At 43.3% G+C, this 24,965-nt stretch overlaps 1 protein-coding gene across 1 annotated transcript; it reads right to left on the bottom strand.

Moving 5' to 3' along the window:
- Window positions 1–829: 829 nt before the first annotated feature.
- LOC140487641 (glutathione hydrolase light chain 1-like) lies at window positions 830–16,237 on the bottom strand. The gene is given in 6 exon segments (XM_072586928.1): window positions 830–979; window positions 3,341–3,453; window positions 7,284–7,389; window positions 7,391–7,412; window positions 15,292–15,479; window positions 16,150–16,237. Coding segments are annotated over 5 exon segments (567 nt in total). The 5' UTR covers window positions 15,468–15,479; window positions 16,150–16,237.
- Window positions 16,238–24,965: the final 8,728 nt, after the last annotated feature.

Genomic DNA, 24,965 nt, shown 5'->3' with positions numbered 1-24,965 from the left:
CTGGTGTTGTGTAATTATTAACTTTTGTTCTAGGCACTGTTACATTATAGCAGAAGATTTGTGTGCTTTTGGACAACATAGGAGAGAAGGTACCTTTATGCCTCGATTCTCCAAGATTATACCAGGATTAGGGAATAATAATTCTGAGAGGGATTTGGATTCTGGGATAATTTGGGAAGGCTGAGAAGTGATTTAACAGAGATCTTATTGCTTTGGAAAGCTTAATTTTATTTAACAGATTGTGAAGAGGGGAAAAGAAAAAGGTTCATACGATTTGTCCAAAATTTTTCCTATCTTTGAAAGGAAAATTGGATAAATCACCAAATTGTTATGGTGCAGGAGAATGCCATTCAACCCATCACATCTGCATCGACACTCCAAGCACTTCATCTTAGTTCAATTAATTAATTAATTCTGCACCCTATTTAATTCCTCACCTCACATTTGCAGCTTTTTCAAAACACTTTAAATCTGTTCCCTCTTGGTCTTGATCCTCCTACAGACCGAAAGAGTTTCTCCCTATCCAATCCATCAAGACCGCTCATGATTTTGAAAGCCTATATCAGATGATTTCCACTCCTCAAGGTAAACAGAAATATTTGAAAATATTTGATACAAAGAAAGACACAGGACTCATTTGATGAGTGCAGGGAGTGTAGCTAATACACACACACACGTACATGAATGAATGGCTGAATGCATTTCAAGTTTGTTTAATTCCATGATGACTAATACAAAGGAGATTGTTGCAGCCAGAGAGGTGATGAGGTTGGTGGGAGGTAAATGGAAATCCATAATTTTCAAACCCTATGGCAATATTAACCAATACCTAGCCCGTACAGAAATGCACAAAGTATGCACAAACCTTCTCCATATCTTTCTCAAATTCAGTCACATTGGGGTTTAGTTGATTGTGAACTCTGGGGTCAGTCACAGCATCCTTAACAGTGTAATTAAACCACAACACATTCATTATCACCTACAAGTATAATAGGAACAAGTGACAAGTTAGACTTCCTCACAGTCTTCTAGTATTTAGAGTCAAAGAATCATACAGCATGGAAACATGCCCTTCAACCCAACTCATCCATGCTGACCAGCTTTTCGAAAATGAACTAGTCCTATTTGCCGGAGTTTGGCCCATATCCCTCTGGACCCTTCCTTTTCATGAACCCGTCCAAATGTATTTTAAATGTTGTAATTGTATCTGCCTCTACCACATCGACTTCACCCACAACTTCCACCCCGCCCTCAAATTCACTTGGTCCATCTCGGACACCTTCCTCCCCTTTCTTAACCTCAAGATAGTCTCCAGACGGACATTTACCACAATCCTACAGACTCCCATAACTACCTGGACTACACCTCCTCCCACCCAGTGTCCTGCCAGAACTCCCCATTTATTCTCCCAATTCCTCTGCCTCTGCCGTTTCTGCTCAGACGAGGAGACATTCCAATCCCAAGCATCCCAGAAGTCCAGCTATTTCAAACAACATGTTTTTTCCCCAACAGTCATCCAAACAGCCCTCAGAGAACTACCTCTATTCCCTGTTCCACTGCTCTAAACATCTCTCAACACAATAAAGACAGAGTCTCCCTTGTCCTCACCTACTACCCAGCCAGTCTCCGCATCAAACATATCATCCCTAACACTACCGCCAACTCCAACCCCAACACCAAGAACATCTTCCCCTCCCCTACCCCTCTTTCCCTTCCACAAGAATGGCTCACTTCACCAATCCTTGGTTTGTGCCACTCTTTTCCCACCGATTCCCCCAAGCCCCCAGGTACCTTCCCCTGCTACCGGAAAAGATGTAAAACCTGTCGGGTACACCATCCCTCTCACCTCCATTCAAGGCTCCAAACAGTCCTTCCAAGTGAGACAGAGGTTCACCTGTCTCTCCTCCAACCTAGTTTACTGCATCCAGTGCTCCCGATGTGGTCTTCTCTACATCGGTGAGACCAAACGTAAACTCAGGGCATGTCTCGCTGAGCATTTCAGCCGAGCCTGCAGGGCTGACCTGACCTTCCCAGTTACTGCCCATTTTAGTTCCCTTTCCCACTCCCTTTCCGACATGATCATCCTCGGCCTCCTCCATTGCCACAGCGAATCAGACCGCAAATTGGAGGAACAACACCTCATCTTCTGCCTGGGCAGCCTACAGCCTAGGCAACTCAAAGTTGAGTTCTACAATTTCAAATAACCTCCCTTACCATACCCCCAACTCACTTCCCAGCCCCTTCCCCTCCTTTCCATTCTACCTACCAACCCTACCTTCCAGCTACCAATTGGATTCATTCCTCCCAACCACCAACCAGAACATATCCTCTACCTGCGTTCAGCTATCACTACTTCACCACCTGCCACCCCATTCCCCCCCCCCCCTTTTCTGCAGCTCCCCTCACACCCGCTTCCAGTCCTGATGAAGGGCTATACCCAAAGCATTGACTTCTCCACCTCCTGATGCAGCCTGGCTTGCTGTGTTCTTCCAGCCTCGTGCTTGTCTATTTGGATTCCAGCATTATTTTGTCTCTATCACTTCCTCTGGCAGCGCGTTCCACATATGCATCACCCTCTGTGTTCCCAAGCTGCCCTCAGGTCCCTTTTATGTCTTTACCCTCCCACCTTAAACCTATGCCCTATGGTTTTGGATTCTCCTACTCTCAGGAAAAGACCTTGGCTCTTCACCTTATCTATGCTCCTCATGATTTTATAAATCTCCATAACATCACCCTTCATTCTCCTACACACCAGGGAAAAAGATCCCAGTCCATCTAGACTCTCGCTGGTGTAGCATCGTTGCTCAGTGGTTAGCTGCCCACAGTGCCAAGGACCGGAGCTCACTTCCACTATTGGAATTTGCACATTCTCCCCGTGTCAGCATGGCTTTCTTCCAGGTGCTCAGTTTCCTTCCATAGTTCAAAGATGTGCAGGTTAACTGGACTGGCCAGGCTGAATTGCCCATAGTGTCCAGCGATATGCAGGCTTGGTGGGTTAGCCATGGCAAATGCAGGATTACAGGGATAGCTTGTGGGGTTGGGTCAGGGTGGGATGCTTTTCGGAGGGTCGGGCATGGATCCAATGGGGCTGAATGGCCTGCTTCCATCTTGTACGGATTCCATAACTCAGACCATCCAGTCTCAGTAACATCCTTGTTTTTCCTCTTTACGCTCTTTCTCATTTAATAACGTCCTTCATAGAGCAGGGTGAGCAGAATTGCATGCACTACACAAAATGTGGCCCCCAACAATATTTTGTTCAGCTGTAACATGATGCCCCAACTCTTTTAACATGTTCCCATGCCTTCTGTTTTGATCCTCATATTCCATTAGTACGTACTTGAGCAGTTGCCTTAATGATTCTCAGTCTTCCTGAGGCTCCCACCACCACCTTTACAGATTTGTTTTGATCAAGGAGAATGACAGGGCACATAGATGAAAGGGCTATTTTATCTATTGAGAAAAGAATATTTTTAAAAGCCTGATGGTCAGTTACGGTATAGGAATATGTTTAATAAATATAATTTGAATACCGAGGCGTTGTTAAGTGAATCCCATTTTAATTATTATGTGGGGACTCTTTAAGAAGAAAATCATTAATTGGATATTGGTATCACAGCAAGGCTAACATTTAGTCCCATCCTTAATTGCTATTAAAAAGGTTCTGATGTACCTAGTCCATGCAATGTATGTTTCCACCGCTGCCACTTTATGAAATCAGCTCATATCAAGGAAATGGGACAGTAAGAAGATAAATATTCCCTCCTCGACCTTCACGACCTGTCGGCTGCCTTTGGCGTGGTTGACCACATCATTCCCCTCTAACATTGCGCCGCTGTTTCCCAGCTGGTGGGAGACTGCTCTCACCTGTTTAGATTCTTATCTGCCGAATGATAACCAACATGTTGCTTGCATTGCTCATCTCTCTTCCCTCTCTGTTGTTACTCTGATGTACTCCAAGGATTTATATTTGACCCCTTTTCTATTTCCCAAATATGTACCTTGGTAAAACCATACAAAGCAGACGAATACCTAAATTAGGGATAGGACATTCAGCCCCTTGAGCTTGCTCGACTATTCAATAAAATCAATCTGATTTGATGGTGCAGTCATATCCATATTCCTGTCCCTGATAACTTTTCACCTCCTTGCTGAACAAGAAAGGACCAAACAGACAAACTCAGTTGTCAACCCTCCTTCAAATCTAACCTGACAAAGTCATAAACATGAAATTATACCTTACAGACTATGTGCCAGACATGGCATCTCTGCGTACGTGCTGTTCCACTGGACATGAGAGGCAATATATAAATATCAGTTGTTGTTGCATAGGTGTAGCTGCAGTGTTGTTAGGTAGGGGCTTTGGTCTAGTCATGCTGAAAGAACACTAATATATTTCTGTGTCAGGATGGTGTACAGCTTGAAGGGGAACTTGCAAGTGATGCTGTTCCCATGCAGTCCTTATTCTTCCAAGTACTCGAGATAGTGGTTTTGCAGTGTGCTGTGACCAATCTCAATTGGTTGCCACTTTACATCTTGTGGTGCCATTGATGGAAAGAGTGAATGCATTTGGTCGAGGATGTAGCGCAGTCAATTGATTGTTTTGTCACTGATGCCATTGAACTTCCTGTTCAAGCTGGAACCATTGAAAATGGGGAATCCTACATCACACCCCTCGCTTGTGTCTTTTAGATGCTCAACAGCATTTAGGGAGCCAAAAGGCAAGTCACTGAGCTTAGAACATCCAGCCTCTGAACTGCTCTTGTAGCTGTTATAGTTAAGTCCTGTTACAGTTATGTTTCTAGTCAATGGAAAATAGGATATTGATGATGGAGGATTCCAAGGTTAATGATGTCAAATATCAAGAACAGGTAGTTTGAATCTCTCTTGCTTTGGATGATCATTGCCTTTTAATTGTATCGTATGAATGTTATTTGCCATTCATTAATTTAAACCTGAATGTCAAGACTTGCTAAACACAGGCATGAACTGATTCATTATCTCTGAAGTTGTGAATGAAACTGAGCATTGTGTAATCATCTGCAAACATCCCCTTTTCTGAACACGATGTGTAAAAGTCATTGAAGATGTTGCTGAGAAAGATTGGACCTGGTTCATCACAACAAAAAACATTCTGCAGCCTTGGGCTATGATGATTATCCATTGACAATCATAACAATTCTCCTTTGAGATAGTTCAGACTCCAACCAGTGAAGAGGTGCTCCTGATCCTCATTGATGTCAATTTTACTGAGGCAACTTGATCCTATATTTGGTCAAATGCTGCCTTCATGTTAAGGATATGGCTCATCTCTGAACTTCAGATCTTTGATCCTTTGTTGGGCCAAGAGGTCTGAAACTGGTTCAGGTTGGTCTTAAACTGAGTATTAATGGATAAGTTATCAGTAAGTATTTTCAGCATTTTCTAATATTTACAGTATCCACAGCATTTTGTGTTACATGGTAAGTGCTTTTGATAACCCAATTCCTGATACTTTTCCTCATATTGTTGATCATTGAAAATAAAGTAGTAGGGTGGTAAATGGCAGATTGGTTTAGTTCTGTCTTTTGTGTTCAGGACATAACTGGATAGTTTTCCACTTTGTCATCTTGTAAAGTTGGAACGGCTTAGCTAGGCCTAGACTCCTAACTACTCCTGGACCACAAGTCTTCAACACTAAAGCTAGATGTTGGTCATGGTCTCTAGTCGTTACTGTATCCAGTATGTTTAGGATTCTTGCTGTATGGAAAATGTACAACATCATTCACAAATAGACGTTGCAGGACTTTGATGTGATCTGGAGGATTGTGGGTTGTTTAGCTTGTGGTTCCACGTCAGTTTGCATCTTGGATGAATAACCCTTGTGAAACTGAAAACTGCCATTTCCTCATTGAAAATAACACTCATGCAGAGGGACAATTGGAGCTTCTGAGAGACTAGGTTTGATAGGTTTTTGTCAATGCTGGGTAACAAGGGGACTGGAGAAAAGTTGGGCAATTGGAATTAAATTAATCGATTTTTAAATTTTAAAAAGTTCATTCAGGAGATGGTAGCATCTCTGGCTAGGCCAGCGTTTATTGCCTGTCTCCAGTTGTCCTTTCGAAGATGCTGGTGAGTTGATTTCTTGACCTGCTGCACTCCATTTGTTTTACTGAAGTTGTGAAGGAGGGAGTTCCAGGAATTTTACCCGACGACAGGAATAGAATTGAGTGGCAGAGCAGGCCTGACTGGCTGAATAACCCATTCCTATTTCTAACATTCTATAGATTGACAAATGCATATGGCATTCCATTACTTTTAAAAGGCTACAAGCAGGGAAATTCGGGAACAAAAATCAAATGAGTAACATCTGTGGTTTAGAAATTACTAGAGTTTATAGTAAAGAATAGGATGGCTGGAAAAAGCTTCTGCTATCAGACAGAGACAGCATAGATTTGTAAAACTTCAGCACTGTGATCAGTTGTAACTGAGTGAGTGACAATCAGAGGTATGCTGTGTTCTTTTGTGCTTCTGCTCCCCCACCCCCTGGCTCTCGAGTGCTATTTCATTTGCTTATGTTTTCTCTGCACACTGCTCTTTCCGTGCCTTGTGTTCCCCACCCTCCAAAACCTCTCTCTCTCTCTCTCTGACTTTCTACTTCCTATTTTCTGAGCACTTTCTTCATGCTCAATTCTCCTCAGGCCCTTGCTCCTGTGAAGAATAAACAGGCCCTGCAAGGAAAAGTAGCTATTCATAATCGTTAGTTAAAACCTGCTTTCTGAAAAACGACACAGCACTAAAACACTTTTTATGCAGCACTGAGATTTTGAAAATTGTGTATTATAATTATAATTAAGGCAGGTCTATGATTAAAGTTGAAAAGGAGTCCTTCAATCAAAAAGAAATTGAGATCTATTGATTAATATGGACTTTTGAAGAGTAGAACATGGAACATACAACGATACAGCACAGTACAGGCCCTTCAGCTCACGATGTTGGCAAGCATTTATCTTAGTCTAAGATCAACGTAACCTACAAACCCCTCAATTTATTGCCATCCATGTGCTTGTCCAGCAGTCGCTAATGTCTCTGACTCTACCACCACCAATGAGTGCATTCCACACACCCATCACTCTCTACCTCAGTCCTTGGATAGCTCTGCCTAAAGGTAGCATAAGCACACCACAGCATCCCCCTATTGTATACGATTCTAGTTTTCGAGTGTGAAGAACATGCATGCCTATTAAAGTGAGATCATCGTTTCACAGCTCTAACTTTAATTTCCATTGTCTACCAATCAAAACCTGGCATGATGAAGTTGGCTGGGGAAGATGGAAGATCAAATGAATTCTTTGTGCCTGGCGAAGAAAAGTCATCCATTTCATCATTGAAAATGATCCCATTTTTTTCTGGACCTCACCTTTGACCCAAAGCTGCAAGACAACAAAAATAAGAATTTATTTTAATAACACCAAAAATTTCTTATTCCATCCATTCTCTATACAGCAAGACTAGTCATTTTTGTCTTAATGTTCAATACCCACCCAAAGACAGATTGATGCCAATTATCACTACTTACTTTCACACAGGTATTTTAAAATCCATAATCTATACCAATGAATGTGGGGACTAAATATTATATTCCCAGATTTGTAAATGACACTAAATTAGGTATGAGTGAAATTTGTGGAGTTGATGCAAAGGCATTCAAGGGGATTTAGAGAGGCAAATAAATGAGCAAAATTTTGGCAGTTGGAACACAATGGGGATAAATATAAGATTATCCAGTTTGATAGGTAGACTAGGTTCTAAGAGATGCCATATTTTCATTTTTTGGGATATAAACTGAAGTGGAAGTTGGACGGTTTCATTATAGAGCCATAAGGAGAATTTTGCAACTTGAGAAACCATCATTGAACTGTGCCACACAATGTTTTTTTTAAAAGCAAGAAGTTGACAGGGAGACAATCAGTACTGAACAGTACCAAGGATCTCTCAAGTCGAAGAAGTTTTGCCCAGCAACTGCATTGATTTGTTGAGCGCCAAGTTGAGTGCAGAGTGACAAGAACAGGAGAGAGTGAAATGTTCAGCATCCTCTCTCTCTCTCTCTCACACACTCTCTGGTCAAAAAGACAGAATACCCAGGAAGGTTTAAAAGAAAGCATTCATAAAAGAGAAGACTTAAGCACCTGGGCAACCATTGAATTGAAGCACAATCATCACCATGTAGACAACAACATCTCACCATTGAAAAAACATCAACAGGTTGTGAGAGAAAACAAAACTTACCACCTCATGGTCTTTTGATGTTCAGAATCTTGTTTTTCCATCTATAGTATATTTTTTTAAATTATTTGGCCTGAATTTTACCAGACACGAGTGAAGTGTCAATTTTGTTGGGTTTCATAGAGGGTTTCTCTCCTAGCGAGATTTCACCACTTTCTCTGACACACGTTTCATTAGCTGTGCACTGTGCCTCTATGGTGCCCTGCTAATCCTAACTTCCTTCTTGTCAGAGGCGGAAGGTCTTGTCACTGTCAGGACCTCCAAAGGGCTGTAGTGCCGTCGCCATTTTTATACCCAGTCATGCACCAGGTCAAACATTGTCAGATAGAAGCTGCCCTTCATTGTGCACATAGTGGAAGGAGAACCAAAAACAAATAGTTCTCAGGGCAAATAGTGGTACAGTTGACATTGTATTGCCAATGTAAAGGCACATTCACAAATGTTGCTGTTTTTACTACACTACTCTACACCTGTAGCTTAACATCTTTTCATTGTCAATGTGGACCCATCACATATTGGAAAACTTTCAAATGATTGAAAATGTTCACTCTTACTTAGCAACAGCAAAAGCAATGAAGAAACAAACAGTAGCTACATTTGCCTCAGGCAACAGACAGACTACTTGCCTTTTCGGCACCAACCAATTTACAGTTGATGAGTGAGCATTGCACCTAGCTCGTACCTACAGGAATCAGCTTGCAATTGCATTCTGTCGAGGTTGTTGTACCCCATGCTGCAGCATTCTTACCATGCAGAAGGTGGCATTCCTTCTGTTCAATCTACTCACCTTCCTCCTTGGAAGACTGCTCCTATTCTCCCTTGACAGGAGACATGCATTTGTGTGACATTACTGCCTAACTCTGCCTTATTGGGATGCAGTTTGCATTTGTCTCAGCTACACATATAAACTTGATGGTGACAAGTCCCAGCATGAAAGTTGCAGCAGGTACCTGGTGACTTCAGCTTGTACATTCTGGGCTGCAGTCACCAACAGCTCAGGGCATGCTCTGAAGACCATTCCCCTTTGATTTTGAGAGATTGCTGTTTGTGTTGAGCACATCCAGGACATTAGCCACATAAGTTGTTGGCACAGGGAGCAGATATGGGATTGATGTCACATGAACTGTGTAACAATATGTCCACTACCTTGACTGATGACTGCCGATAACCATGCACAAGCTGCTTCTGTGTTAAAAGACAAATTAAGTGAGCCTTTAAGAGCTAGCTAAGGTGGCAAAACACTAAAAAAAGGCAGGGTAAGTAAGGCAAGGTAAAGATGGTCTGAGCATCCAAGCAGGCTCAAAGTGAGTGAGTGCTAAGAGAGCCAGTGAGCAGCAGCCCTTAGATGCATCTGGGTCCAATCCATGAGGGGGCTGCTCTTGCCAGACTGCGGAATGTCCTGGCATTCCCATGATAGGTGCTGCTCTGCAGCAAAGTGCATCAGTGAAATACAGAACTGTATTGTTGGAGATGAACAATGATGTTGCAGAGAAGCTGATATGCTCTGACGGCAGCCTCCTGTGGTGATGGATGGTGGTTCCGAACAGAATCCCTACAGCGTGGAAACAGGCCATTTGGCCCAACAAATCCACACTGACACTCCGAAGAGCATCCCACCCAGACCCATCTCCCTACCCTTTCCCTGTAACCCTACATTTCCCATGGCAAATGCACCTAACATATATATCCCTGAATACTATGGGCAATTTAACATGTCCAATTCACCTAACCTGCACATTTTTGGAATGTGGGAGTAAACCAGGAGCAGCCGGCAGAAACCCACACAGACACGGCGAGAATGTGCAAAGTCCGCATAGACAATTGCCTGAGGCTGGAATTGAACCCGGGTCCCTGCTGGTATAAGGCAACAGCACTAACAACTGAGCCACCGTGACACGCAATTGAAGCAGGCGCGGTATTAGAACAAACATATTTACTGATATTGAAAAGCCCAATGTGGTTTACTTTTGTCCACGGGAGTGATGAGTCAGGCAAATTTGGTTTTGGCAGATTTTATACATCTTGTGATGACTTGTGGATCATTGGGCATGATTATCAGCAGACTACTCCTTGTAAATGTATGGTGGAAATTTCCCAGTACTTGAGTGGAGTGAGCAATAGCCAGAAGCTTAGGAACATGGGCGGCACGGTGGCACAGTGGCATAGTGGTTAGCACTGCTGCCTCACAGCGCCGGAGACCCGGGTTCAATTCCCGCCTCAGGCGACTGACTGTGTGGAGTTTGCACATTCTCCCCGTATCTGCGTGGGTTTCCTCCGGGTGCTCCGGTTTCCTCCCACAGTCCAAAGATGTGCAGGTCAGGTGAATTGGCCATGCTAAATTGCCCGTAGTGTTAGGTAAGGGGTAGATGTAGATGTAGGGGTATGGGTGGGTTACGCTTCGGCGGGGCAGTGTGGGCTTGTTGGGCCGAAGGGCCTGTTTCCACACTGTAAGTAATCTAATCTAACACGTAGTGAGAATTGAAAATTTGAGATTATTGATATGGAGAGAAATAAGTCCAATTTTATACCTCAGGTTGCAATGGCTCGATGAGAATATTGCTAGTACAGTATACAGGGAGTGCCTTATTTCCTTACATTTGCAAATGATTATTAGCTAATCTTGCCTCATTTCTTTGCAATTTACAATTCCTCTAGGCATTGGTGAGAAACAAGATGGTGCCAATTTCTGACTTGAAAATCTGAACATTTACCTGGTGGATGAAGCTCAGTGGTTGCTTCTCCAGAGTCCATGTTCATCCACCAACATCCCATAATATGCTTCAAGGGCAGTAATTGTGTCCACCCTTCATCCATGGAAGTCGGTATTGACATAACACCAGCCTAACCACCTCATTATGGCTCAGAAAACACACTTGCACTAAGGCTCACCGGCACTTTACACTGAAATGCTCCTTCAGGGTTGCTCTGCACAGCAGCACACATCCCTTTGCAAGAATCTGACACAGGATACATCTCAGGGTCCATTGCTTGGTTTCATTTTGCCATTAGTTGGACATTCACAACACTACTGCAGGTTTCTTCTCACCAGCTGTCATTGCACTGGCCCAGATGATATATTTCAGTCCAAGATGGCAATATTTAGTACCGTGCTCACTTTGGGCAATATTGAGGAAAAAGGATGGTCCTCCTCTCCACCATTGTCCGCTAACAAGTGAGCCTCTGTAATAACGTTTCACCATCAGACTTCGACTGGCAGTTCCTGGCTTTCAGTGTTTGAATAAGTGTACATTTGGGATTTAAATATGGTGCTGACGGTGACAATGCCATTCATCCCACCTTCTCAACCACATCTCTTACCCGAATATAGAAGTGAGCCATTCCACTCAATTGGTCTATTCTGTTGTTTTGACCTTACTTCACTCATCCTGTCAGCATATCCTTCTCCCTCAGGTACTTTATTAGTTTCCCCTTAAAAATATCAATGCAATTCCCCTCAAATAGCAAGCTCCAGATTTCAACAGTTCTTGGTGTAATATGGTTTCTTCTGACTTCTTTAGGATGTTTATTGGTAATTATTTTACATTTATGAAATTTCAGTTTCATACATGAGTAGATGTGAAAACATTTATATACCTACTGTATTAAGAAGTTACCATCTCAGATGTTTAAAGTCACACTTTCTCATTCCTGGAGAAAAGGACCTCTGTCTCTTTCTTGATAATTATAACCTAAAGTTCTTCTTTGCATGTTCTCTGGTGACTTTATCTTCTTTTTGTAATATGAAGACTTGAAATGTGGATAGATGATGAGATTAGATAAGATTCCCTCCAGTATGGAAACAGGCCATTTGGCCCCAAGTCCACACTGACCCTCTGACCCCACCCGGACCCATTTCCCTCTGACTAATGCACCTAACACTATGGACAATTTAGCATGGCCGATTCATCTAAACTGCACGTCTTTGGAGTGTGGGAGGAAACCGGAGAACCTGGAGAAAACCCACACAGACATGGAGAGAACATGCAAACTCCACACAGACAGACACCCGAGGCTGGACTCAAACCCGAGGCCCTGGTGCTGTGAGCCAGCAGCCACTGAGCCATCCAAAAAGATGGTATCATTTTGTACCAACTGCGACACATGGAGGCACAGTAGCTCAGCTTCATTACTACTCAAAACATTTGGCCTGCAACTCTTCAGTTCACGTGTAAAATAGCAGCATCAATAGTTGTATTTTAATTTCATTGCTGCCTCTTTGTCTTTAATTCGTTCAATGGTGTTGGCATTGCTGATTTGCTGAGTGGCCCTGGCAGAAGGCAAGCTGAATATCAGTGAGGAGGTTACTCTTTTCCACGTGGTAGCACTGCCAATATCCTCCTCAACCATCTGCTGATGATCGAGAGTACACCGATACAGTGGTATTAGGTTGGGCTGGGTTGGGTCTGCTTTTTGTGTGCAGGGCAATTTTCCACATTGTCAGGTGGGTGTCAATGTTGTAGCCGTACTGAAACAGCTTGGCTAAGATTCTTCATCCTTATGTTGAGAAGAACTAGGCAGGTAGTAATAAGGAGATAGGCTGTGAGTTAGAAAGGGGTAGATATGGAAAGCCAAATCAGAAGTGGTGAGATCCAAAGATACAAATGATGAATGATACTGCGTAGGCCGTTATGAGAGCTTCAGACACGAGAAGGTTAGGTAAAGTCACGAAAATGATAACAGAAAAGTACTTGCAATTATAAAGCAACTTTGATGACAACAGTATAATCTAAGAATTCTAAAGCCAACCAATATGAGTTTTGAGAAGATTTGTAGCTCAGGTTGAGGTTCTGGATGTAAGTTTGCTCACTGAGCTGGAAGGTTTGTTCTCAGATGTTTTGTCACCATGCCAGGTAACATCATCAGTGAGCATCCAGGGAAGCACTGGTGTTATGACCTGCTTTCTATTTATGTGTTTAGGTTTCTTTGGGTTGGTAATGTCATTTCCTGCGAGAATGTCATATTCTGCGCCTGAAAGTCATTTTAAACTGAACAGGCTATATTAAGAAAGCTTGCAGACACTGCTTGCAGACACTGACATTTACCAACAGGTGGCGATAGACCCTCCCCGACAAGCAGAGAACCGAATCACAGCCTTACTCAAAGAACTTCAGAAATCTAGAGAATTAAACAAGATAGACTTCCAAAAAATGAAACCAGATGAATTGAACACACTATGCTTCTACGGATTACCCAAAATTCACAAACCAGGAGCCCCACCCTCAAACCCATAGTCTCGGTACCTGGAACACCAATGTACAAATTAGCCAAGGAACTACACCAAAGACTAAAACACTTAGAAGAAGACTCACACTACTCCATTCAGTCCACTCAAGAATTGCTAAACACCAAAGACACCAAGATAGAAGAGGATGAAATGATAGTCTCCTTTGATGTAACAACCCTGTGCACATCCATCCACATCAACCTGCCAAGGAACACTGACTACACTATTAGAGGAGCCAAAGACACATACACCAAATGCCACCAACTTCATCAGCAAGGACAACATCGTCAAGCTAGTGGGCATATGCCTTATAACCCACTTTACTTTCAATAGCAAAACCTACAGACAAACCAACGGAACACCCATGGGATCCCCAATATCAGGGTTCTTAGCAGAGGCAGTAATGCAGAGACTCGAACAAACAGCTCTGCCAACCATCCAACCCAAACTTTGGGTCCGCTACATGGATGACACTAAACAAAATAAATTAGAGGAAACCTTCAAGACCATCAATAATACCCTTACTGGCATAAAATTCTCTAAAAGAGGAGGAGAACAACAACAAACTGCCATTCCTAGATGTCACAGTAGAGTGAACAGCCAATGGAGAACTTCAAACCAGTGTCTACAGGAAAACAACACATACTGACCAAATACTGAACTACAGAAGCAATCAGCCCAACACCCAAAATGAAGCTGCATTAGAACATTATTTCAACAAGCCACCACATAATGCAGCACCAAGCAACTCCAAAGAGTAGAGGAAAATCATCTACACAGTGTATTCAAAAAGAACGGGTACCCATAAACACAGTCCGCTGATTTCTCAGCAACAAACACAAACAAGCAGACAAAACACATCCAGAAACCCGAGCCACTCTCTCCTACATCAAAGACGTCTCAGAATTGACTGCCAGACTACTCAGACCCCTTGACATCATGGTAGCCCACAAACCCACCAACACACTAAAACAGCAGCTAATAAACTGAACAAAACTAATGTAATTTACAAAATACCTTGCAAGAACTGTAACAAACACTACATTGGACAAAAAGGCAGAAAACTAGCCACCAGGATACATGAACATTAACTAGCCACAATATGACATGACCCTCTCTCACTAGTATCCTTACATACAGATGGGGAAGGACACCAGTTCGACTGGGACAACACATCCATCTTAGGCTAAGCCAAACAGAGACACACATGAGCATTCCAACCAGAACTCTATCTACAAACACATTGACTTGGACCCCATTTACCACCCTCTGAGCAAAATAACAGGAAATGACATCACCACAGGAAATGACATCACCACAGGAAATGACATCACCAACTCAAGGAAACCTAAACACATAAATAGAAAGTGGGTCATTACACTAATGCTTCACCAGAGGCTCACTAATGAGGCTACTGGGCATGGTGGTAAAATGTCTGAAAATGAACCTACCAGCTCAGCTAGCAAAATTACATCCTGACCAAATACCTTTGATTTGCAATTTCTATTGTTATTTAGGAAATGAATAAAAGTAGTTATAATGACTGACAAGTGGAGGGAATCATCATTCTCTTTCCTTCATTCTTATGTGGAGTTTTATTTATACCTACGTCACCCTCCGCCCATTATTACAATTCCTGTTGTGGCCAAAAAGAGCTGTGAAAAAGTTCATACACCAAATAAGGTATCTCATTACCCTCTCATACACAACAATAGCAGAACCAAGAAGGATCAGCAAGGGGAAGGAAACAAATAGAGATGTTATCACAGCGAATGAATATTTTAACACCTGTAATCTCTTACTATAAATTAATGGTGCTGGTTACTGACACTGCGCTGCCATCCTCTGCTACAAGGGACAAATGGGATGTCCCATGATCATCGGTGGTGTAGAACTCAGGCTCATAGTATCCTATAGGATGTGTTGTATTGTCTGTGATTTTACTCCACAGCTTTGCCACGAAATACTCTGAAGTCATATTGGAAACGAACTGTTAATGAAAAGGATCCAAAGAATAAAATGATTAGTATAGTGCAGTGGATCTCTCACTTTAGAGATCAGGATTTGAATGAGTCCAGGCCGAATGGATGAAGTCTCTCTCTGTCGCTGCTGAATATTCAGGTTTTCAATGTAATGGATATGTGCAGGCTGAACCTAAAACACACAAGTCAATATTAAATGGTCAGTCTCATTCATAGAAGACATAGGATAGTTGGTGTTGGAAATGGCTAATGTCACACAGGGTAGTTGAAATGCATCTCTGACAATGACTTCAAGCAGTGTCTTTAAGGCAGTGTTCAGTTTGCGTGACAAGTTCCGGCAACTAGCGCACAACGTTCCAGGAACTCAACTGCTTCCTCAGAGAATCATGATGGACTATACAGGGTATGGTTGTATCATTGTCTCTAAACAAAGGCACAGGCTAAGACCTTCTGGTCCGTCTTATTCATGCTGGCTTATTGAAAGATCTGTCGAATGAGTCCCACTCCCACATTTTCCAAAGCCCTGCAAATTTTATCTTCACAAGTATAAATCTAATTTCCTTTTGAAAAGTATTTTTGAAAATCTTTCCACCATCAGGCAGTGGTTTTCCGATCCCTGCACTGTCTCCCTGTTTCATTTTACTCCACATCCTAAATCTGTTACATTTGGTTACTGACCTTGCTGCATGTGGAAATGACTTGTTGTATTTACTTTTTCAAAGTTCTCCCTAATTCTGAATTTTCTTTTTGAGGCATGCTTTTTATGCTCCCACCCAGCAGTTTCGGATCAAAAGAACTAGTTAAGGAGAAGGTAATTTTAAAAACTGTCTTCAGGCTTAAGTTCCCTTAGAACTCCATTTGCTGCATATTAATACTAAATACTACCGTATACGGTAGTCTTAGACATAACAGGCTCTAATCTGAATGTTGGATTGCTAAAAGATTATTCATTGAACTGCATCAATAATGCATTATTTATCTAACTCCTCCCACATGGTTATTTGTGCCCAGTAGGGAACAGCTTAATGACATCATCACAAGGTAGCTCTAGAGTCCTAAAGCCTATCCACAATACCCCTTTCTTCCTAAACATTGATGAACATATTTATACATTCTCAAATGAATCAAGTGACTTAGATTATTCCTTTTTACAACATTTTGTGTACAGTTTCTCCTTAATCTCTCTCACTCCTCCCGAGTCCTTGACTTGATTAATCTGTGTTATTAGATGGATAAGGAAAGTCTGTGATAAGGTATAGAAACACTTCACATGAAGTTGGTGAGCTTTTTCTTTCTCTGCTGATTTCCATTAATTCAGAGATTTAATCAATCTGGAAGCTTGATCACACACCTTGAACAAGTAGTGCTTGCTGAAGGGTCCTATGCTGGTATAATTCCAGTAATACAGAGGGAAATTGCATCTTCTATGTTAATAGCTTGTCTATAAGGTGATGTTGTGTGGGAAAACAGGGATGTAGTTCATTCTGCAGTAGTTGTTCCTCACGTAAAGAAGCATGTTCTGTTGGAGTATTGACCTGTTCTTCGAGGTTCTGTCTCAAAGCATACATTTATGTTTTGACTTGGAAAAGATTTGGTTTGATGTTTGATGTGTTCTTTAGGCTGTACAGTTTCTAATGTTTCCAAACAAAAAAAATCTCTTCTTTTTTCATGGAAAACTAGAATTGTGGATGAGATCTGACTCTGTTCATTTTGCTTCCCGAGTGGCTGGATCAAAACCAGAAACAAACAGCCACTGTGTGGCTGGCACAGTGGCACAGTGTCAGAGACCTGGGTTCAATTCCTGCCTCAGGCAACTGTCTGTGTGGAGTTTGCACTGTCTGCCCGGATTTCCTCCAGGTGCTCCAGTTTCCTCCCGCAGTCCAAAAATGTGCAGGTTTTGCCAAATGAATTGTCAAAAATAGCATGGCAATTCATTGGCCATGCTAAATTGCCCCTAGTGTTAGGTAAAGGGGTAAATGTAACCAGAATGCGTCTGGGTGGGTTGCTCTTCGGAGGGTCGGTGTGGGCTTGTTGGGTCGAAGGGCCTGTTTCCACACTGTAAGTAACCTAATCTAAAGGCATTCAGCACAGAAAACGGCCCTTCAATCCATTTTATCTGCTCCAGTCATTTAACATCTATCTATCCTAATCCCATTTTTCCAGCATTTGACCCATAGCTTTGTCTGTTATGATTTCAAGTGCTTTTCTAAATTGATCTTAATTGTCGTGATGGTCCCTACTTCTACCACCACTTTGGCAGATATTCACAACCCTTTTGAAACTTCTTGTAACTTTATGAACCATTTCTCCCCCTCAAATTCTCTCTAAATCCCCTGCTCCTTACTTTAAAACTGCAACAATAACCTGGTTATTGAACAGAAAAGGGTCTCCCTATCTACTCCATCTATGCCACTCATATCTTTGTATAATTCAGTATCGTCTCTCGTGAGAATGACCCCAACCTAATTAATCTGTCTTCTTAGCTGAAACACTTCAGCCTAGGCGTAATTCTTGAGTGTCCTCCATACTCTCTCTAATGCAATAACATCCTTTTTATAGTGTGACAGCCAGAACTGTGTGCAGTACTGTGACCTAACGAACACTGTAAATGGTCCATCAGAACCTCTTAGCTTTTGCAATGCTTTTTAATGCTTTAACTAATAACAGCAAATACAGGGCAACCCCTTCATCCGCTGAATCATTTTCCACAGTTTTAGTCACCTGCGGTTTACTGCAGCCTGAACATATCAAAGTGAACCTTCCGGAACCAGGGACCGGAGGTTGCTGCAAAGGTGAATGTCCGGTTGAGCTGAATGGGTTTGCACCTATCCGCAGTTTTGGGCTTCCATGGTAGGTCTTGGAATGTATCCCCCCACAGGTACGGTGTGGTTCTTAATTTTTGTAAACACCTTATTCAGTTGTCCTGCTACCTTTAAGGATCAATGGGCATGTATATCAGGGTCCCTTTGTACTTCCAAAGGGTCCTACCATTCAACATGCACACCCTTGCTTTGTTAGTCCACCCAAAATACATCCCACATTTTGTGAGGATTAAATTCCGTTCTTCCTATTAAGCCCATCTGATCAGCCCATCTAATTTATTTTGTTTCCCTCCTCACTATTTATCAAGTTTGTGCTATCTGTGAACTCACTGTCATACCTCCTAGATTCACATCTGGATCATTAATATGCTTAACAAAGGCTTCCAGCAACAAAAAATCCTTTGACCATCGCCCTCTGTTGCCTACTACTAAGCATCTACACCTCCTCAAAAAATTCAAACAAATTCATTAGACATGACCTTCCATTTACAAAGCCAAGCTGATTATCCTTGATTAATCCTTGTCTTTTCAAGTGGAGAAAGTTTGTAGCTCAGGTTGATGATAAGTATGAAAGTTAGCTGGCTGAGCTGGAAGGTTTGTTTTCAGACATTTCATCACCATGACCAGGTGTTGGTTTCTTAAGGTTTGATATCACCCTATATCAGTGGATTGGAAAAGTAGATTCCAAGGCAAGAGCGTAATTGATATGTGGAACTTGTTCAAGGAGCAACTATTGAGTGTCCTTGATAAGTACGTACCTATCAGGCAGGGAGGAAAGGGTCGTGTGAGGGAGCCGTGGTTTAATAAGGAGTTGGAATCCCTTGTTAAATGGAAGAGGGCGGCCTTTGTAAAGATGAGGCGTGAAGGTTCAATAGGGGCGATTGAGAGTTATAAGGTAGCCCGGAAGGACCTGAAGAGAGAGCTAAGAGCAGCAAGGAGGGGACATGAAAGGTCCTTAGTTGGTAGGATTAGGGAAAACCCTAAGGCTTTCTATAGGTATGTTAGGAATAAAAGAATGACTAGGGAAGGAATAGGTCCAATCAAGGATAGTAATGGGAAGTTGCGTGTGGAGGCTGAAGAGATTGGGGAGGCGCTGAATGAATACTTTTCGTCAGTATTCACTCAGGAACAGGACATTGTTGTCGATATGAATACTGAGGCACGAATAAGTAGAATGGATGGCTTTGAGATATGTAGAGAAGAGGTGTTGGAAATTCTGGCAAGGGTGAAAATAGATAAGTCCCCTGGGCCTGATTGCATTTATCCTAGGATTCTCTGGGAAGCAAGGGAGGAGATTGCAGAGCCATTGGCCTTGATTTTTGTGTCCTCGTTGTCTACAGGAGTAGTGCCAGAGGACTGGAGGCTAGCAAACGTGGTTCCCTTGTTCAAGAAGGGGAGTAGGGATAATCCTAGTAACTATAGGCCAGTGAGTCTCACTTCTGTTGTGGGCAAAGTCTTAGAGAGAATTGTAAGGGATAGGATTTATGCACATCTGGATAAGAATGATGTGATCAAGGATAGTCAGCATGGTTTTGTGAAGGGCAGGTCTTGCCTCACAAACCTTATTGAATTCTTTGAGAAGGTGACGAAGGAGGTAGATGAGGGGAAAGCGGTAGATGTGGTATATATGGATTTTAGTAAGGCGTTTGATAAGGTCCCCCATGGTAGGCTACTGCAGAAAATACAGAGATATGGCATTGGGGGTGAGTTGGAGGTTTGGATTAGGAATTGGCTCTCTGGAAGAAGACAGAGGGTAGTAGTTGATGACAAAGGTTCATCTTGGAGTGCCGTCACTAGTGGTGTTCCGCAAGGATCTGTTTTGGGACCATTGCTGTTTGTCATTTTTATAAATGACCTGGAGGAAGGGTTAGAAGGTTGGGTGAGCAAGTTTGCGGATGATACGAAAGTCGGAGGAGTTGTAGACAGTGAGGAAGGATATGGCAGGTTACAGCGGGATATAGAGAAGCTGCAGAGCTGGGCAGAAAGGTGGCAAATGGAGTTCAATGTAGCTAAGTGTGAAGTGATTCACTTTGGTAAGAGTAATAAAAAGATGGATTACTGGGCTAATGGTAGACTACTTGGTAGTGTGGAAGAGCAGAGGGATCTTGATGTCCATGTACACAGATCTCTGAAAGTTGCCACCCAGGTAAATAGTGCAGTGAAGAAGGCATATGGCGTACTGGCTTTTATTGGTAGAGGAATTGAGTTCCGGAGTCCTGAGGTCATGCTGCAGTTGTATAAGACTCTGGTGCGGCCGCATCTGGAATATTGTGTGCAGTTTTGGTCGCCATACTATAGGAAGGATGTGGAGGCACTGGAACGGGTGCAGAGGAAGTTTACCAGGATGTTGCCTGGTATGGTAGGAAGATCCTATGAGGAAAGGCTGAGGCACTTGGGGTTGTTTTCATTGGAGAAAAGAAGGTTTAGGGGAGATTTGATAGCGGTGTACAAGATGATTAGGGGGTTAGATAGGGTTGACAGTGAGAACCTTTTTCCACGTATGGAGTCAGCTATTACAAGGGGGCATAGCTTTAAATTAAGGGGGGGTAGATATAGGACTGATGTTAGGGGTAGGTTCTTCACTCAGCGAGTCGTAAGATCATGGAATGCCCTGCCAGTAGCAGTAGTGGACTCTCCCTCTTTATGGGTATTTAAGCGGGCATTGGATAGGTATTTGGAGGATAGTGGGTTAGTGTAGGTTAGGTGGGCTTTGAACGGCGCAACATCGAGGGCCGAAGGGCCTGTACTGCGCTGTATTGTTCTATGTTCTATGTTCTATGTTCTATGTTCTATGTTCTATGTTCTATAAGACCGATAAATAGTGAGGTGGGACATACCACCAGTGCTTCACCAGAGACACATACTGGTGATGTGATGGACTGACCACCTGAAGGTGCTGGGTATTTGGTTCGGGGGGGCTGGGGCGTGCGCCAAGACCTGGGAGGAGCGGATCAGGAAGATGAGACAGAAACTAGGCAGATGGGGGCAACGGTCGCTCTCCATCGCGGGAAAAAACCTGGTCATCAGGTGTGAGGTACTCTCAGTATTGCTATATGTGGCACAGGTCTGGCCTATCCCCAGGACCTGTGCCGCCGCAGTCACCCGGGCCATCTTCCAATTCATTTGGAGATCAAAGATGGACCGGGTCCGAAGAGACTCTATGTACAAAGACCGGTGCAATGGGGGAAAAAACACGCTCAATGCCACCCTCACCCTGATGGCCACCTTTGTGTGTGGCTGCATCAAGCTGTGTGTGGATCCCGGGTACGCAAACACCAAGTGTCACTACGTACTGAGGTTCTACCTGTCCCCGGTGTTGCGAAGGATGGGCCTGGCCTCGCTGCCGCGGAACGCTCCGAGTAGTTGGACCGTTCCGTATCACCTGTCCTTCGTGGAGAAATTTATGAGGAAAAACACCTTTGACCACAAGTCCATCAGGAAGTGGTCAGCACGTAGCATCCTTGAGACCCTTCGGGAAAAGGAGAGGGCGGATCCTATCGAGCGGTTCCCTGAGCAGACTGTCAAAGCCATTTGGCAGAATGCCTCATCGCCAGAACTTTCCAACAAGCACCAAGACGTGGCTTGGCTGGTGGTGAGAAGGGCTCTGCCTGTGAGATCCTTTATGCACGCCCGGACTCTCTGCCGCACCGCACGCTGCCCTCGAAGTGGCTGCGGGGGGGAACGAGACTGTCACACACCTCCTTCTGGAATGTGCCTATGCAGAGGAATGCAGTGGTGCTTGTCGAGGTTCGTCCCGAGCAGCGCCGTGACGCGGGACTCCGTGCTCTACGGCCTGTTCCCCGGGACTCCCACCGAGACAAACATTAACTGCGCCTGGAGGATCATCAACTCGGTGAAGGACGCTCTCTGTGCGGTCCGAAACCTGTTGATCTTCCAGCTGAAGGAGTTGACCCCGACCGAGTGTTGCAGACTGGCACATTCCAAGGTCCAAGACTACGTGTTGAGGGACGTGCTGAAGTTTGGGGCAGCTGCCGCCAAGGCGCGGTGGGGAAAGACCACCGTGTAAGATCGGCCTGCCTAAAGAAGAACAGGGGGCCCACGCGGACGTTTTTTTTGGGCTCTGCTGATGCCTCAGCCAAATATATGTATAAGATTGAGAAATGCACAGACCTGTATATGACAAGGATAAATTCGAATCTGTGTTTGTAAATGTTGACATATGTATGGCATGACCAAATGTACAGACCATCAAATCATTTTATGAATAAAGTATATTTTTGAAATAAAAAATAAAAACAAGAAATACAGAATAAGAATCACAACAGTGTAAAGTATAATTCCTTGAATTAATGATGTACCCAATGATCCCAACCAACTGGTAGCCCAACTCCACAAAGTGGAAGTCGGGTACTGCTTAGGTTTGTCCATTTCCTTGGGGGTATGGTCAACCAGGTTAGTGATTACTTCAGAGTTATCTGGGATGTAGGTATAATATTCTTGACCTATAAGGGCACAGGTGCTATCTTTCTCAGCTAAGATCCAGACCAGAGCTATACGATTCTGCAAAGTGATTGCTTGTAGGGCAACTATCAATCTTATCTAGAGCCTGAGGGGTGCTATTGGCTGTCTGTTCTAGGATAGCTGCCAAGTTCATCATCTCCCTGCAATTCCTACCTGCTCCATACTAAGGAAAGGCAATAATCCAGAACCTCTCCGGCTCAGTGATGGAACACATAAGCACTGTTGAGTGGATTTCAGAGATTTCATAAGTGTGGTGCATAATTGGGAGCACAAAAGCAAGTAACAGGAGCCTATCCATGAGGGGGGCAACCAGGCATATGCTTTGTGTCCACAAACAAAATACGTGTCAATGTATGGAACAACCCGGGATATATACTTAGAAAACCAGATGTGGTCAACGGTTGTTGCTTGAATGAGGTTAGTAAAATTAAGTTTAGATGGAGGCCAAGCATCAGGAGTGACATTAAAATATTGGGTGCAATTATCTGACCCACAGACGAACTCCCAGGCTCAGATCTAGTGAGGCATATAGAGACAACCGGCCTTCCTACCTCTGATGTGTTGATAATGGCAACAAATAGTGGTGGAGAGGAAGAAAGGTATAGGGATTGATGCCAACCTTCAAAAGCAGAAAAGCTGTTCCCTGCTGATTCCCACTTATCTCGGTACGATCAATGTCCACTGTATAACCCATTCTCTGCGGAAAATGTAGCAGACATGCAAAATCCTAGCCATTAAGGATTCGTTCTGGCTAGTGACCCATTCTGACATCTCAGATGCATTAAAAATAATGGGTCTCAGAAGCATACTGCCCTCTGAATGCATGGGAATGTGTGAACAAACCAGCAGCTGGAGACATTTGATATAAGTGTAAGACATGTACAAAAGGTATTTACATTGAGTTCATGTTTTACACTAAATCCTCCTGCTGAAAGGTGGATCAGTATAGTTATGGGTCCCAAATGTGACAGCATCTCCTTGATGGATCAGGGCAGTGGTTCTATCCTGGGTCATTTCACGTTTTCCCATTGAGATAACACCTCTTCTCGGGCAATTTGTGCCTTTTTAAAATTGGCCTTATGATCACAGGAGTGTAAAAGGTCAGGGAGAATGCGCAAATCTTCCCTGTGTTGCTCTTCTGCCTGGGACACTACCAGAATATCATCCATATATTGGACCGCCATAAAGGCCATTGAACGCAATTCCTGCAAAATGCTTCTGCAAAGCCATGTGAAAGACAGTAGGGCTATGTTGAAACCCTGTGGCAGGCATGTCCAAGTATACTGCTGCTATTGCACAGTAAAGGCAAACGATTGGTGTACCTCAGGGGCCAGAGAGACTGACCAAAATCCATTGGCTTTGTCTAACCAAAAAGTACTTACGGTCAGGTAAGATGGCATTAAAAATAGTGGAGGGGTCTGCAACTATAGGAAGTTTGTGATCCATACATTGATTTGTTTTTCAAGGTCCACTGTCAGACAGTAGGTTCTGTCCGGCTCTTTAACTGGCCACACCAGACTACTAGAGGAACTATGAGTTTTAACTAGACATTTTGTTGTTCTAAACACTTAATAATTGGCAACGTACCAGCAATAGAGGCCAGACTGATGGGGCATTGTTTAGTGTTTGGCAGGCAACTCCAGGAAAAGTGTTATCTGCAAAGGGTCACAATCATTCTTGTCCTTTGCCCAAGTTGGATGATCTTGCCATTCCTCTTTTTGCAGATGCCGTATTGACTATGTAATATGATAATTCTCAAAATGCATTGATGAGTTTATCTGGGTTAAGACATCCATTCTCAATAAAGACTGTTGCACAGGCCCAACCCACACAGATGGCAGAATTCCATGTGGTCCTAGTTGTAGTGGTAAGAGTTTTGTTTTCCAAGGAGTTAATCCTCTTCCCCCAGTCCAACTGCAGTCTTCCACTCACCATCAAAGGACAGATTATATCCGTCAATCAAAGGTAAATATGTCAATTCAGCACGGGTGTCCAAAAAACAATTGATTTCCCTATTGCCCACCCCCATTGAGACGTAGCAGCCTTTAGGCCTTTTCTCTAGGGCTGCTAATATAGGATGTAGTAGATTGAAGGTGGGCTCCCTCATGCTCGATGGTGGGCGGTCCTGAGGGAAAGGATTCCTGTTTAAAGGCAGGCTTGGAATAGCTTTCCCTTAACACTACAGGTTTT

Source organism: Chiloscyllium punctatum, chromosome 17 (assembly GCF_047496795.1).
Source record: "Chiloscyllium punctatum isolate Juve2018m chromosome 17, sChiPun1.3, whole genome shotgun sequence".
In the NCBI taxonomy this organism is placed as follows: Eukaryota; Metazoa; Chordata; class Chondrichthyes; order Orectolobiformes; family Hemiscylliidae; genus Chiloscyllium; species Chiloscyllium punctatum.
The sequence above is the reverse complement of the archived record's forward strand: the minus strand, read 5'-3'. Positions and strand labels throughout refer to the sequence as shown.